The 16,476-nt window shown below is 41.2% G+C and overlaps 1 protein-coding gene across 1 annotated transcript in view; it reads right to left on the reverse strand.

The window, feature by feature from the left end:
- LOC125016547 (collagen alpha-1(XXVIII) chain-like) overlaps positions 1 to 16,476 on the reverse strand; it is a 50,109-nt gene that overhangs the window by 25,070 nt on the left and 8,563 nt on the right. The window contains exons 4-10 of the mRNA XM_047599089.1: positions 10,155 to 10,175; positions 9,976 to 10,029; positions 9,799 to 9,852; positions 9,653 to 9,697; positions 9,523 to 9,549; positions 9,399 to 9,443; positions 9,279 to 9,323 (exon numbers count right to left, since the gene is read on the reverse strand). Of these exons, the coding sequence (XP_047455045.1) occupies positions 9,279 to 9,323; positions 9,399 to 9,443; positions 9,523 to 9,549; positions 9,653 to 9,697; positions 9,799 to 9,852; positions 9,976 to 10,029; positions 10,155 to 10,175 (291 nt within the window). The remainder of the gene's footprint in view (positions 1 to 9,278; positions 9,324 to 9,398; positions 9,444 to 9,522; positions 9,550 to 9,652; positions 9,698 to 9,798; positions 9,853 to 9,975; positions 10,030 to 10,154; positions 10,176 to 16,476) is intronic.

Genomic DNA, 16,476 nt, shown 5'->3' on the forward strand with positions numbered 1-16,476 from the left:
AACGGGTATATGGACAAAAAGGGACAGATCATTATCAGCTGAGGTCCGGACAGAAGAATGAGGCTCCTGGTCAGTTCCCCCTGATAGAAACTAGGACCAGTATGGGATAAATAAAGGAGAGACAGTACCACCCACTGTCCTACGCAGACCAAGCATTGCTAAAAACCACACTGCCAGACCACAAAGATGGAGGAAATAACTGGATAAGAGAATTTCTAAAAACTTTTAGTGGGCAGGTGCTGGCCATGGGAGACGTAAGAGCGTGTTTGGTTGCACACTTGGAACCCCATGAATTAGCCCGGTTGGAAACAGCCGCTGGAACCGTACAGGTCGTTGCAGCGGAACCTCTTGAATGCCTGGCCCCTAGGCTCTGGGTGGCTTTGAGAACTCAATACCCAGTAAAAACTGACTCTAATCAAATGAATGATATGAAATGCTACAAGCTAAAGTATAATGGAACATTTCAGTGCGAGTTAGAAAAAGTTGAAAAAAGCAGAACACATGGCAGAGAAACACCGACTCTGAATTGGCTATGCAACTCTTGAAACATATACCAGACGAAGTGTGGGCGACTGGACCTTTTGATGTAGGACATTGCAGAGAAATAACTCCTATCATACTACAGATGAAAACACCAGAGATCATAAACCAACCTCAATATCCCCTATCGAGTGAGAAGGCAAATGGAATCAGGGGAACGATTGAAGGCCTGCCTAAAGCTGGCTCCCGTGGCTAAACCAGGGAGGGCAGATCATAGGTTAGTGCACGATCTCAGAAAAATAAATGCAGGATCAAAAATTTAAATGGTTTACTGTGATGGATCTATCAAATGCATTCTTCTGCATCCCTACAGCGCCAGAGTGTAGACACCTGTTTGTGTTCACTTTTGAAGGGAAGTAATATACCTATACTAGATTACCACAAGGCCTCACAGATAGTCCTTCCCTGTTTAACCACTCACTATGGATTCTAATGTCCAAATTCCAATTTCCAAAATCTGTTGTATATTGCAATATGTTGATGACATTCTGATCGCAGGCGAGACTGAGGAAAACGTAGCACAACTGACAGCCCCATTGCTCACATGGTTAGGGTAGAAAGGGTTTAAAGTATCCAAATCTAAATTATAGAACTGCAGAGCTCGAGTGGCGTTCCTCGGGAGAATAATTTCAGGACAGGGGGTAGGTATGACAGCGAACCACAAAAACAACATACTTTCATATGCAAAACCTTTTTGGGGATGGCAAATTACAGTAGGAATTACATATCAGAGTACGCTGAAACTGTGTATCTCTTAAGGAAACTTATTACAGATACAGGACACAGCCAGCTAAAAGCTGACCTTACCTGGACTAAGGAAGCAGAAGAGGCCTTCATCACCTTAAAACAACAGCTAACACAGGCTAGCGAGCTCGCCGTTCCTGATTTGGGAAAAATGTTTGAACTTGATGTGAAAGAAAAAGATGGTTTTGTGCGCTCCGTACTGTGGCAGCCCGGAGCTCAAGGGAGGGCAGTGTTATGCTATTATGGCACTAAATTAGAACCAGTGGAACAGTGTTATGCTATTATAGCACTAAATTAGAACCAGTGGAAAAAGACCATCCTACTTGCACCAGAGCACTATGTGCTATAGCTAAAACACCAAAAGGGACAGCTCACATCACACGAGGACAGGACATCACAGTACACATAAACCATGCGGTAACAAGCTACATTCAAAGCCAAAAGGTTCACCTTAAGCCAACAAAGGACCAGTAGAATGCATTATGTCAGTTCATGAAGGAAGAAATGAATGAGACTATGAAACAGAAAGTCATTAGTGAAGTAAGTGAGTATGTAAGAGAATGAGTATGTTGAGTATGCAAGCTAAAGCAGCCCCTCATGAAAAACAGGCGTGGGTTGACAAAAGAAAAGAAATGTGAAATAACAGGCATATGGAGGTCACATGATGAGAGAATTGTCACCTCCTCTACCTTACTGATGATGTTATGTGAAGAGGGACATAAAAGGGGACATCAGTCAGGAAGAAGGCTTACTGAAATGATAGGGGCAAAAATGGTGGCATCCCTATCTATCAGAAGTGTTTAAATATTTTGTAGATACAAGTGTTTCCCGTCCCAAACAGACCATGGCAAGAAGTGGTGATTGAATTCACAGACATGGGAATTTATCAGAGACTAAAAGGCTGTAGATATTTGCTTGTTTGTGTTGATACTTTTATTAGATGAGTGGAAGCTAAACCTACCCTACAGGTCATGGCTTACACTGGCCTGTTTGGAAGTGGTAAGTCTGATGGCGGCCGTGCTGTTAGTATGGCTGAATGTAGAGGAGAGATCACAGATTAAGGAAAAGGATGCTGTAAGTATCCCCCACAATATAATTATTCCAACAGGGGGACCTAAAATTCGAACATGACGAGAAACTCACCAAGATCAATATATACAGAGGTACGAGTGCTTGAACTTTTTTATGAACGGGGTATCAGATAAGTATAAATTAGTTGATCAAATCGCAGCCGGGTGGGGAATCCATATTCCTCTGGATCACCCCTAACAAAAATGTGGAGGGAATAAATTATTTACATCACAATATCTAGAGATTGGCAAACTATACAAGAGATGGGTCTCTTACTGCACACCAGAATAGACTTGCTCTGATCCTGACTGAAAAAGGAGGTGTCTGTAGCATGTTTGGAGAAGTGTGCTGTACATTCATCCCCTATAATACTGCCCCTGATGGATCCCTGATCAAAACCTTGAGAGGCCTTAGAGCCCTCTCGAATGAATTAGAAGAACATTCTGGGGTCACAGACCCCTTATCTGGCCTGTTTGACAAAATCTTTGGTAAAAAATTAGTAGTTAGCGTAGCTACCTCACTGGCTATTGCATTTGTGGTGGTTGCTCTGTGTGGTTGTTGTTGTATCCCATGTACTAGGGCTCTCATCATACGGTGTATCGACAAGGCGCTGGGGAATATGGAGTCCAAGAGAGCACCACCAGCGCATCAGATGAACCTCGCAGAGGGCGTGCCTCTGCTCGATCCAAGTGCCGAGATACAGGAGAGGCCATTCCAATATTCAGATAGGGACTCTGACAATGAGCCTGACCTGGATGATGTAGTATGAGCTCAGGGTCTACAATAACTGATCTTACTATGTTAGAATAGCATTTTGCTTTGTGGCTTGCTTCTAGGCTTTGGCTTTTGATATATACGTATATATGCATTTTATACACATATAGTGAATGTTAGTTAATTTTCCAAAGATGTTGCACACACAACCTGAGCCTACCGGAGAGATGGAAACGTGTTTGGGGGAGCACGTTCACGTGACCGCTGGAAGGAGACCCAGGTTACAAATATAGTTTAGATTGCATCCATACACCCATTTCATACAGGGTTTTTACATTACATGATAATTTAGGGGTGGCATACCCTTAAGGCACGCCAACAGGGGGGTTTGTTGGGTTTAAAGGGGTTAATAAGGCCTTAAGCCTGTGTATCAACTTGGGAAGAATTAAGTAGCATGTTACTTACGCTATCTCACCATATCAATCTTTGTCTTTCGCTTCACTACACCTTGCTCACAGACTAGGACACATTACACCAAAATTTCTCACACCCTGGAGACCAGATAAAGCCAATCGGCTACACATAGAAACTCACTGACACATGAGAGGCAGTACTCCTCCATATTGTCTTACGGGCGGGGTCTAGGTAGAATAAGATCACTGTACATCCCTGAAGCGGGGCTTTTGGTTCTTTTTACCCCTAAGGTGAACTGGCCAAAGCCTCAGCGCTGAAATCAATATCTATTCTCTGTGTACAAAATAAATATCCAAAACGTGAGAAATTGTCGCGTGATTTGTGCGTAGGTGAACTACCCTTTCCAACCGGTATAAAGATACTGGGCTGAAGGAGAGGAAAAGATCCTTCCTTCACATTCCCTTAGGCAATACTATTAGAAAGCATGGCATCATCTATTGCTATGCAGATGATACCTAGTTATATTTATCCATGAAACCAGATGAAACTAATCAGCTGGTTACACTCCAAGCATGCCTTGAAGACATAAAGGCTTGGATGACCTGGAATTTTCTACTTCTAAACTCAGAACTGAATTTAAAATCCTCTTCCTTACATACAAGGCCCCGAAAGGCCTAGCTTCAGCATATCTGAAAGACCTCATTGTACCATATTGTCCCAATAGATCACTATGATCTCAAAGTTCAGGTCTACTTGTGGTTCCTAGAGTTTCTAAAAGTAGAATGGAGGTAGAGCCTTCAGCTATCAGGCTCCTCTCCTGTGGAACCAGCTCCCAGTTTGGGTTCAGGGGGCAGACACTGTCTCTACTTTTAAGGTCAGGCTTAAGACTTTCCTTTTTGACAAAGCTTATAGTTAGGGGTGGACTTAACCATCCCTTAGTTATTCTGCTATAGCCCTGGGCTGCTGGGGGATGACGCCATTAGCGGTTTTACACAGGGGTCAACAGGGGCCAGTGCCCCTGTAAGATTGCTCCTGGCCCCTGTTGTTGCCCCTGTGCTGAATGGATAATAGATTTATTAATTTCTTACGGCGACATGCGGTGGTTTGAAGATTGGAACTAACACGAAGGAGCATTCTACACAGACTCCTTGAAGTGCTATACACACAGTGTTACACGATACTCGCTTCTGAAAGACCGGATGTGAAAGTGAACAGTCAACAGCCCTGCATGGACTGCTGCAAAGACGCCAAGGTTGGAAAACGATTAAATTTCGTCCGGTCAGTCATGTCAGTCACGCCAGTGACAAAATAACGTCACATATTCATGTTTTACGGTTGTTCACTACAATGATAAAATCCGTTTTACTGCGCTTATCCGTCTTGTTATGTGAATAAGTGAATAAGCAAAGCTTTTGAAATCAGTAAACATGATGTCATGCTTGGGAAATGGGTGAAATAACCAACAGCATGTAGCCTACTTGTTTAATGAAAAACTTGAATGACGTTTTGAGTGTAGATGCTACAATCCTCTCCATTTTCTTTTTAGTAGGCTATCATCATGAAACAGAGCAAGAAGGGCATTATCTACTTTTTTTTTATTTCTATTTCTATTTTTCCTCCTGACTGTACTTAAAGTAAGAGTGAGATGATGAGTGTGATTTAGATAAAGATAGTGTGATTCTACATTTAAGTCTCATGCTGTGAAAACTCTGCGTGTAGCTAAATGCTTGGATTAAAATGCTTGGCAGAGTTATGGATGCACTAGGACTTGGCAACATCAAATTGAAAATGATTTTTTAAAGTCAGTGATGTAAAGAATATCACAATGTATGATGTACTGTATGTTCCCAAGCTATCCGGAAATCTTTTCTCAGTGGGAGCTGCTACCAGAAAAGGAAATACAGTGCAGTTTAAGAAGTCTTGTTGCTACATTCGTGGAAAAGATGGAGGTCTTCATGGGATGGGAACACAGAGATCTGATGGACTGTATCAGCTGGATGTCGATGGAAGTTTGCCGGTGTGTCATGGTGCATCAAATGCATCAGTAGCAGCCAGCCTGTGGCATCACTATATGGGTCACACCAGCAAGTTGAAGCACCTCAGACATCTGGTAAATGGAGTGGATTTTACTTCAGACAAAGAAGCTCCCTTCTGTGAAGCGTGTGTGGAGGAAAAGCTGTCAAGCGAACCACATAAGCCAGTGAGAGATTCGCTCTAAATGTAAGTTACAGTTGATCCATAATGATGTATGTGGTCCCATACAGACTGAGTCCATAGACGGAGCAAAGTACTTTGTGACTTTTATTGATGACTATTCCAGATGGTGTACGGTCTATTTCATGCAACAGAAAAGTGAAGTTCTTAGCAAATTCAAGGAATTTGCAAAGACATTCGCAAATGAGTGTGGGCAGAAAGTCACAAGGCTGAGAACAGACAATGGTGGGGAGTACACATCCAGTGAGTTTCAAGAAAACCTGAAGGCTCAAGGTATCCACCATGAAATGACACCTCACACACCTAGTGGTGGGCGGCTATGGCTCAGTAGGTAGAGCTAACCGAAGGGTTAGCGGTTCAATCCCTCGAGTGTGCCATATGCCGAAGTGTCCCTGAGCAAGGCACTGAACCCCCAGTTGCTCCCAGTGCAACTGGCATTGGTGTGTGAATGTGTGTGTGCTTGTGTGAGTGAATGGGTGGATGTGTCTCTGACTGTAAAAGCGCTTTGAGTACCTTTGAGAAGGTAGAAAAGCGCTATATAAGAGCAAGACCATTTACCATTACACCTCAGCAAAATGGTGTTGCAGAAAGGATAAGCAGAACACTAATTGAAGCAGCCAGAGGTATGCTGTCTCATGCTAAGTTGCCAAAGATGTACCGGGAAGAGGCTGTAGCAACTGCAGCAATAACAATACAAATTGTCTCAAGACGCTTCACAAAAACCAGCCTGCAACCTCCAGAGCAAGGCTGAGGGCGACAGTGGCAAGGAAAAACTCCCTTTTAACAGGAAGAAAACCGTGAGCAGAACCCAGCTCATATGGAGGGACCCATCTGCCGAAGGCCAGCCGGGTAGAAACAGAGAGGATACAGAGAAAACAAGAACAGGAGAAACAAGATAAACAAACTTCTGTCATAGATACATACATCAAGGTGAAGGAAACACATAACATCCAGTAATATATCACATAGCTGATGATCTTATGTGACAGTTTGTGAGTATAACAGGAATCATAGGCAGGTTGGTGAATCGTTCATCTAGGTAGGAGTGGACAACTGGAGGAGGACATGAAGACTGGGGCAGATGTAGTTTACAGAGCTCCACAGGTCAGATGTATCTTAAGACTCTAAGGATTCCATAGGAGAGGACCCTGATAGCTCAAGGCTCCACATCTACTTTTAGAAACTCTAGGAACCACAAGTAGACCTGCACTTTGAGATCTTAGTGATCTGTTGGGACAATATGGTTCTATGAGGTCTATCGGATATGATGGAGCAAGGCCTTTCAAGGCCTTGTATGTAAGAAGGAGGATTTTTAATTCAATTCTAGATTTTAAAGGGAGCCAATGAAGAGAAGCTTCATCTGCTCTGAAGAAAGAGACACCCTACAAGAGATGGAGTGGCAAAAAACCTGATATGAGTCGCATGAGGGTGTTCGACTGTATTGCTTATGCACATGTTCCAGACACAGATCACACAGAAAAACTCCAAAGAGATATGGATATGATGAGTTTGCTGACTTTGTAACTGTTGATCATTATGCTAACATGTGCTGTGTTACAGAACTAAGCACACTGACAGAAGCACTGATGAGTTCTGATACAAAAGAATGGCAGGAAGCAGCTGACTTGGAGGATGAATCACTGCTAGAAAATGAAATGTGGGACTTGGTGACTCTACCAAGGAATCGCAAGGCCACTGGATCAAGGTGGGTGTTCAAAGTCAAGCACCACAGTGACGGACAAGTGGAGAGACACAAGTGTAGACTCGTTACTAATGGCTACTCGCAGATGTATGGTGCTAACCGTGATGAAAACTTCTCACCCGTGGTAGTTGACATGAAGGCAGATATCTTAACTAAGCCACTGACAAAGGTTTGAGCATCTTAGGAGAGAGATTGGGCTTTACCCTGTTTAAGTTTAGTGTGCTTACTGTACTATGCTTTACTGTTCAGTATGTTATTAAAAGAATAAACTAGGCAAAAAAAGAGGAGTAAAAAAACAAAGGAGTAAAAAAAATTAGCAGGTTTGAACGTTTTTAAAAAAAATATTTGTGATGTGGAGCACTAATCTTAGTTATGGAAATGACTAAAGTGCTTAAAAGTCAGTGTAAAATTAAGTGGGAGTGTTGTAAAGTCAGTAATTTGACACTATGTTGAAAGGATGTCATACTGCCCTCTACTGACTGTTTTTGTAACTGTTCGTCTGAATGAACACGGGAAAAAAGTTCAATAATGTATTTATGACAGAAGTTTGTTTATCTTGTTTCTCTTGCTCTTCTTTTCTCTCTATCTTCTCTGTTTCTACTCAGCTGGCCTTCAACAAATGGGTCCCTCCATATGAGTTGGGTTCTGCTCAAGGTTTTTTCCTGTTAAAAGGGAGTTTTTCCTTGCCAAGGTTGATTGCTCAAACATTAAATAGCCCTGCATGACTAGTCTACTTTTTGGCCTGGGTTGAAACCTATAAAGTATGCATTTTTAGTTAAAGACGATAAACCAACACGAAGACCAGAGAGCTGTCTATGGGAGAAAAGCAAGCCATTTTCAAGCTGAGAAAAAAAAGGAAAATCAATCAGAGCCATTGTACAAACATTGGGCATAGCAACCAAAACAATTTGCAATGTCCTGAATAAGAAAGAAACTACTGGTGTACTGAGCAACAGACGTCAAACAGGTCAGCCAAGGAAAACAACACTAGTTGATGGCAGAAATATTGCGAGAGCTGTGAGAAAAAAACTCAAAACATCAGTAAGTGACATCAGTAAATGGTATCACAATCCACTGTTCAAAGAAGACTCAGAGAGCAGAAATACAGAGGTCATACCAAAAAATGCAAACCACTCATCTTCAGTAAGAACTGGAAGGCCAGATTGAAATTTGCAAAGAAGTACACAGATGAGCCACAAAAGTTCTCGAACACAATCTTATGGACTGATGAGACCAAGATTAATCTCTACCAAAAAGATGGAAAGGCCAAAGTGGGGAGAAAGAAAGGGACTGCTTATGATCCAAAGCATACAAGCTCATACAGGCTACAAGCTGTGAAGCATGATGGAGGTAATGTCATTTTGTCTGCCATTTAACGGAGAAATGCATCCAAACTAATTGGGAGGAATTTTATCATCATGCAGCAGGACAATGACCCACAGCACACTGCCAACACAACAAGGGACTTCATCAGGGGAAAAAAAGCGGAAGGTTTTAGATTGACAATCACCTGACCTTAACCCAATTCAGCATGTATTTCACCTCCTGAAAAGGAGACTGAAGGGAGAAACCCCCCCCCCAAAAAAAAAAAAAAAAAAAAAGAACTGAAAGAAGATACGGTAAAAGCCTGGAATAGTATCACAAATAAAGAATGCAACAGTTTGGTGATGTCGATGAGTCACAGGCTTGAGGCAGTCATTGCAAGCAAGGGTTATGCCACCAAATATTAAATGTTATTTACTTGAAGAGGATTTGTTCCATTATTCTTGCTCACCTAAAAATGCTGTACTTGTAAAAAATATACTTGTTGCATTACAAGGAAAAAAACTTTTGTGAGGTTTAAAATGATTCATTCCAGATCAGATTTGTCATCTCTGACCTGATCTCCTTTTTGTCCTCGTGGTCCTGGAGGTCCTTCGAGTCCCTGCAAGACAACACTTAACCCATTATGAAGACAAAGTCTGTGACACACAAATATCTCAGCAAAAAATATCCTTACATTGTCACCCTTCTCCCCAGGAGGGCCACATTTTCCTCTATCCCCCTGAAAGACCAAAACACAAGATTAGACTGTTGTTTTCTGAAGAGATGAGAAAATCCTCTGAGGGAACCCATTCACTTACCTTATTCCCTTTGAAACCTTGGCGACCCTATAAAAGGTTCAAAATCAGAGAGACTTTTAATAAGAAGACCTTTAATAAGAAGCATGTCTGTTTGTAATTGTGCAAATAATTTGGAAACATTTTTTTTTACCTCTGGACCATCACTTCCAGGTTGACCGTTCAAGCCAGGTTCCCCCTTTAAAAAAACAAAAAAACAAAAAAAACATCTTACAATGAGTTGCTTCAGAGTGAAACAATAACACTTTTCAGAAAGATTTTGTCTTTGTTAGATTCTACCCTTGCTCCTCTCAAACCAGGTGGTCCTCTAGGGCCGGGCTCTCCTTTCATACCCTGCAATAAATAAAGCTGTGAAAATGAGGGAATACCAATAATCTTTATAATAATAAGCATTGATTATATTATGGGGAACTCCACTGTTACACAGAGGATACTGTATTGTTTCTGGAAACTCACATCCCTCCCAGGAAGGCCTTTCTCTCCTTTTTCACATGGACACACATGTGGACACTAACAGAGAGGAAAGTAAAGATTATTATTGTAATTATTCCTGGTGCAACTGTTTACACAAATTAAATAGAGAAATAAAATGATGCCTTTAAAAAACAAAAAATTAATAAATAAATAAACCTTACCCCTTCAACTGCAACTCCAGCCTGGAGACAAAACATAGTATCAGATAAATGTGTTATATTGCTACACGGCAGAAATCTAGTGTTGCATCCCTTTTAACCGTCACTATACAGTTTAATAACTTTAACTGGAACTATATACTATTGTAGCTTACTATAGATTTGCTTTCTGGATACATAATTTCCTGGATGACTAAGAACCTTCATGGACAACTTTCAACATATAACCTGAATTTAAACTACAGCTATTCTTAAAATAACATATTGGAGGTCCATGTTGCACTTTCATTCTGCATATGAACAACAGGTCAAATTCTATGCACATAAATTAAGATTTAGTAGTTTTAGTGAAAACAACTTGGGCAATGTTTATTAAAACATCTCCATTACATAATACTACACATTTCTCCTCCCAGCCTGTTAAACAGACCCTAATTATGACTGAATTACTATCTACATGCCTTACAGCGGTGTATACATTGATTTGTTAACTTCACATATATTCTAGGCTTTATTTACTTGTATGTATACATGTTTGATATGGACATGAGTCAGTGATTGACTTTTGATAAGGCCAGAGTCTTTTTCACCAGCTGAGATGCTGATCTTTTGATATTAATCCATCCTAATGACTAAGCATGGTTGGGTGCAATGTTTGAAAAGCATCTCAGCAGTCCTGAGACCGGTGGCACAGTCTGGAAGAAAGGTAGGAATCATACCTGCTGGTGTGGGATTGAATTGGATTTAGAAGACAAACGTGTAGGAATGTGTCTTTACCACCAACAGGTCAAAGTTGGAAGTACATTTGTGCACGTAACTTTTGAACCGTACGCCCGAAATTTACAAACAAGGTATCTCTGTGATCCTTGGATCATGCTGAGTTCAGTCTACCCGATGACGTCAAATGCGTCATGATAGATTTTCCGCCATCTTGGATTTTGTCAAAAACCTTTAAAAAGTTTCACGCGTCGCAAATTTTGTCCGATTCTCACGAAAATCGGCACAGACTATCTTTAGTCCAAGCTGCACAAAAGTTACCTATTGCCGTTCTTTGTGTCACATTTGTGCGCTCCCGCCACAGCCAATCAAATATGGTGGCGAAGGCTGTGCCGATTTTCATGAGAATCGGACAAAATTTGCGACCTGTGAAAACTTTTCAGGTTTTGACAAAATCCAAGATGGCGGAAAATCTACCATGACGTATTATGACGTCATAGGGTAGGCTGAACTCAGCATGATCCAAGGATCACAAGGATACCTTGTTTGTAAATTTCGGGCGTACGGTTCAAAAGTTACATACGCAAATGTACCTCCAACTTTGACCCGTTGGTGGCGCTAGAGCGTACTTACTGGCAACATGTAACTCAGGCAAATTAAATATACCACTGTCCTTAAGGTATGTACAAAATTTCACAACTTTTACCATACGGTTCTATGGGCTGCCATAGACTCCAATGGCATAAGACGGAATAATATTAATGATAATAAGAAAACGTAGAAAAACAATGGCTCGCTGCTTGGACCCCAATAAATATAGCTGCATGCAGCAATGAGCAGTTATGGACTCCATACAGCAAGATGACGCAATGGGGAGATGCAAAAAAACCCGGCCGTCATATGAAAAGAAACTAGAAGCAATTTGCATTTCTTGCAGAAATGCGCCCGCCACACCTGTAGAAATCTGCGCAGACACGCACGTTGCGGCGGCCATCTTGGGAATGGCGCAATGCATTGTTGGATGCATAGTTTTCCGCCACTCCCTTTCCCGACATGTGTTTGCAACGAGAGTCTCTGGGTTATATAAAATAATCCTCATTTGCATTCATAACAATGGCTGGATACAATCGATGTGCCGTGTGCGGATGTAGCAATGGTCGCCGATGTAACTCCGAGTGAATGTAAATGATTATGTCCGTAGATGTCTTGTTAAATGTTCTGAGTTTGATGAAGATGTTTTATATCATGTAACTGCTATGGACGTGTTGAATTTATGTGTAAAGCTTTGGAAAATTAAATTGATGTATGCTGTTACTAGCGTATGTAAGGATAAGACAGCAATTGTGATCATTATATCATAAACTGTAAGGTGTTATCATTAAATATATCATTAACACTGTGTTGATTATTAATATCAATCCGTTTTGATAAATGCCTACAAGCCTTTCAATGGCGTTGCACATGGTCTGCATTTTCAATTCGACCAATTTATATAGTATCATAAATATATGTCAGACATTTCTAATAAACCAAAGGGATTAAAAATCAGTTGAGTATTCAGTGAGTAATGATGATTGTAATCGTTGATAGTCCTCTGCCTCAGTTTACTAATAGAGTCAGTAAATTGTTGCAGTAGCAACGAGCGCCATCTGCCGGGCCCTAATTAGCGTGTCACTTGTATTCAGGGGTGCGCATGTGCACTGAGGTACCGCTGAGTGAATTCTCCGGTCGTTCGCTGTGAAGCAGTTTCTTGTCCGAGCTGTTGTGTATCGTTAAAGTTGAACAAAATAATATGAAACACAACTGCTGCTTGCTCTCCCACTGATTGTGATTGGGACATAATGCAACGGACCGCTGTGTTTTGGCATTGGAATCTCACAAATTTTGTCCTATAAACATGTAAATTGCATTCCCAGATGCCGCTCATTCACCACATTAGTGCTATTACCTGTCTTGCTGAAATATTAATTTTTCGCGACCTAAGTCGTTTGTTTCTGAACTGTCCGTGCTGTGTTTTAGTTCAGGCTGGTCGGGCTTCTCCCTCTCTCCCCCTCCCCTTGGAGAGGGGCCCGGTGGTCACCTGTTCGCCCAGCCTCATATACAGTAATGTATTTTGATATAGACCTGAACTAGGGGTGGGCGATATGACGGTATGAAATCGTGAACGATTACAACGAGAAGACGATCTGTCAAATTGCAGAGATTGTGGGATCGTCGAAGGCACATTCTATAAATTTGCTGTTCTATGCTGATGCACCGTCGCACCAGACATATTACGTCATCAACCTGACCGACCAATCATAGCGAAATACAGGCAGTGACGCGCTTTCTTACCCGCCTCCTTGTTTATGTGTGTAGCGTGTAACTGGAGGCTGTAACTATTCATTAATACACAGGATGAGATGTTACAATCCCTTGTGCCATGATCTAAGGCAAAACTCCCTTAGAAGCCAGGTCCAACTGGACAACCAACCAGCAGACCAGTGGTCAGCTGTTAAACTATGTCAGAAACCAGATACAATTAGCCTAGCCACAGAAATAAAAAACACCAGCTAATTAGCCTAGACACTAGCAGTCGGTAATAGAGATGATGGGAATGCAACTACACTCAGACCAGGACATCTCATCCTTCTGCCTATGTCAGAAACGAGGTACAATAAGCCTAGCCACGGAAACGAAACACTCGAAGGCACCAACTAATTAGCCTAACTGCCAATAGTAAGTAAGAAATGATGGGACATGCAACTATGCTTCAAACAACATTCCTCCCCTCTGCCAAGATCAGAAGTTACACGCAAGAAAACACCAGCAAACGAACCTAACTAGCAAAAGTAGGCTGTGTGCAGTGTGAAGATATAATTCCTTCACCCCAGTAAATTGCAACCGCAATTTACTGGGGTGCCCCAAGGAAGTGTCCTGGCACCATTCTTCTTCAAACTCTTCATCTCCGACTTCCAACACCACCTCCAAAAGTTAGTCGCATGTATTGCCAGTGATGATGAGGAGTCACCAGGGTGAGGAGGTGGAGATTGTGGACTCGTACAAGTTCCTTGGGGTGCACATCAACAACAAACTGGACTGGTCACATAATACAGACACCCTCTACAGGAAAGGACAGAACATGATGTTCTTCCTAAGGAGACTGAAGTCATTTGGCGTTTGTAGTAGACTCCTCAAGACTGGTGAGGTCAACAGACTCAAATAACTGGTGAGGATAGCCCACTCGATGGTGGGATTGAACTTGGGACTGCTTGGAAACAGTGGCTGCGAGAAGGTTAAAGGACAAAATCTGGGAAATGATTGGACAATCCCTCTCACCCTTTGCATGACAAGCTGTGGCTGACAGGCAGCTCATTCAGCCAGAGAATCATCCCACCCCAGGGCAGAACACTTCAGGTGCTCCTTTGTGTTCACTGCCATCAGACTGTACAACAGCGCACAGCTCTGACCTCACTGAGCCCATATATGCACAACTGTTGTCACTTTGTTCATGTGTAGTGTATTTTTTGTTGACTGTTGTGTTTGTCCTATTTAATGTCTTTTTGCTGCCTACTCTCTGTGTCCTATTTAATTTCTTTTCTGGTCACTAGTTTTCTTGACTTGTACTGCTGTAACGTTTGAATTTCTCCAATGGGGATAAATAAAGTATTATCTTAATTCCAACACAGATAGATTATTTTATTGACAGCACTGCAGCATCGCTTGGTACAACTCTAAACCTAGTTGCCCCTCTGAAAAAGAAGGTCATGAACCAATAGAAGTTAGCTCCCTGGTACAATTCACAATTGTGCAGTTCAAAGCAGGCAGTCCGAAAGCTGGAAAAAATGTGACATTCCACTAATCCTGAAGAAGCTCACATAACCTGGAAAGATAGTGTAACAACTTGTAAACAATCTCTCTGTAATATTAGAACAGCGTATTATTTGTAATTAATAGAAGAACCTACAGAATCAGCTACCAGTATGGGTTCGGGAAACAGACACCCTCCTTTTTTTTGTAATTTACCTTTTATTTGTTTTTCTTTTAGTACCAAACAACATATATGCGGCAACTGGGCACAAAACACATAACATAGGGAGGATCTAAGTGTTAAATAAGACAACAGAATTAACATAAATACTGCTTACACAAAAAGACACATGTACCCACACCCTTACTGTCTTTATACACCACATCCTTCTTTTTGCATGGGCACAAAATTTGGAGGATGTGACCTTAATCAGGACCAAAATCAGGTCTTACACCTGACACATAAGAGAGTCATTTTGAAGAATTTTCTTCTAAGATATCACATTGATGTCTTAGCCTAAATGTGATCCTCTCCATCACATATATATTGTAGATTATATCAATCCATTCATTTATTTTTGGTTTGTCCCTTTTCAGCCATTTTCTGGTCAGGGCCTTTTTACATCCCACTAATAACACTCTTAACAGGTATATATCTTGCTTTGTGTGTTCTAGTACGTTCACATCACCAAGATACATGATTTTAAAGTTTAGGTATGTTGTCTTTGTAAAGACAGCCTCCAGGACCCCATGGACATCTCTTCAAAGTGAAGCCACAGAGGGACAGCCCCACAAAATATGATAGTGTTTTGCTAATATGTTTCCACAGGACCTCCAGCAGGCGGTCTGATTTGAATAGTTAGTCTTTTGCGCCGGAGTGCTGAAGAATCGAGTCACATTCTTCCAGCTGAATTCCCTCAAGGAGGGGGAGCATGTCACTGTCCACTGCTGTTTGCAGATCCTGTCCCACTCTTCCTGTGATACTTTGAGGCCTCCCTCTGCTTCCCAACTTTCCTTAATGTACAAAGTGTGGTCACCTTTTAGATTTTGGAGAGCCAAATACAATTTAGATATTATTTTTGGAGGGTACCATTCTTGTAAGCCCTTTGAAAAATGTTGAGAATTTCTTCCCTCCGTAAGATGACATCTGTTGGGAATTTTTTATTCATAAAGTCTGTGATTTGTAACTACCTAAAGTGATCTTGATTTTGTAAGCCAAATTTATCCATAAGGTCCTGTAAACTTAGACTTGTATCCTTATCTAGTAGTGTAGTGTGCCGTAAAGCCATTCCCCATCCAGTTTCTAAACCTTGTATCATACTTATTGGGTATAAAATCTGGATAAGCGAACCATTTGAACATTTAAGTCTTTTTTCTCAAATTATACCTTTTAAATATTTTATATCATATTTTTAGGTAGCCCATTATCCAGGGATTATGAGGATCCAAAAGATGATTAGTTGATGATGGGTCACCAACCAGAGTATTAACTGGTAATCCCTTCCCCATAGACATTTCGATTTCTTTCCATCTCGATTATAATTTGTTATACACCATCCAACTAGAGGCTGAATTTGAGCTGCTTTATAGTAATTACTGAAACAGGGGAGATCCAATACACTTTTTTCCTTTGGTAATTGTAGAGTTTTGTATTTTATTCTTGGCTTTTTCCTTCTTGAGGCTGTGAGTACAGTTTTTTATGATATTCTTTGAAACAATCTTTAATTTCCTTAATCTGGTGATGGATATTCTTGGTTGTAGGGTCTGTTATCCTGTATATTGCGTTAACTGCCTGTTGTCTTCCCAATTTGTATGCTAA

This window comes from Mugil cephalus, chromosome 11, assembly GCF_022458985.1.
Source record: "Mugil cephalus isolate CIBA_MC_2020 chromosome 11, CIBA_Mcephalus_1.1, whole genome shotgun sequence".
In the NCBI taxonomy this organism is placed as follows: Eukaryota; Metazoa; Chordata; class Actinopteri; order Mugiliformes; family Mugilidae; genus Mugil; species Mugil cephalus.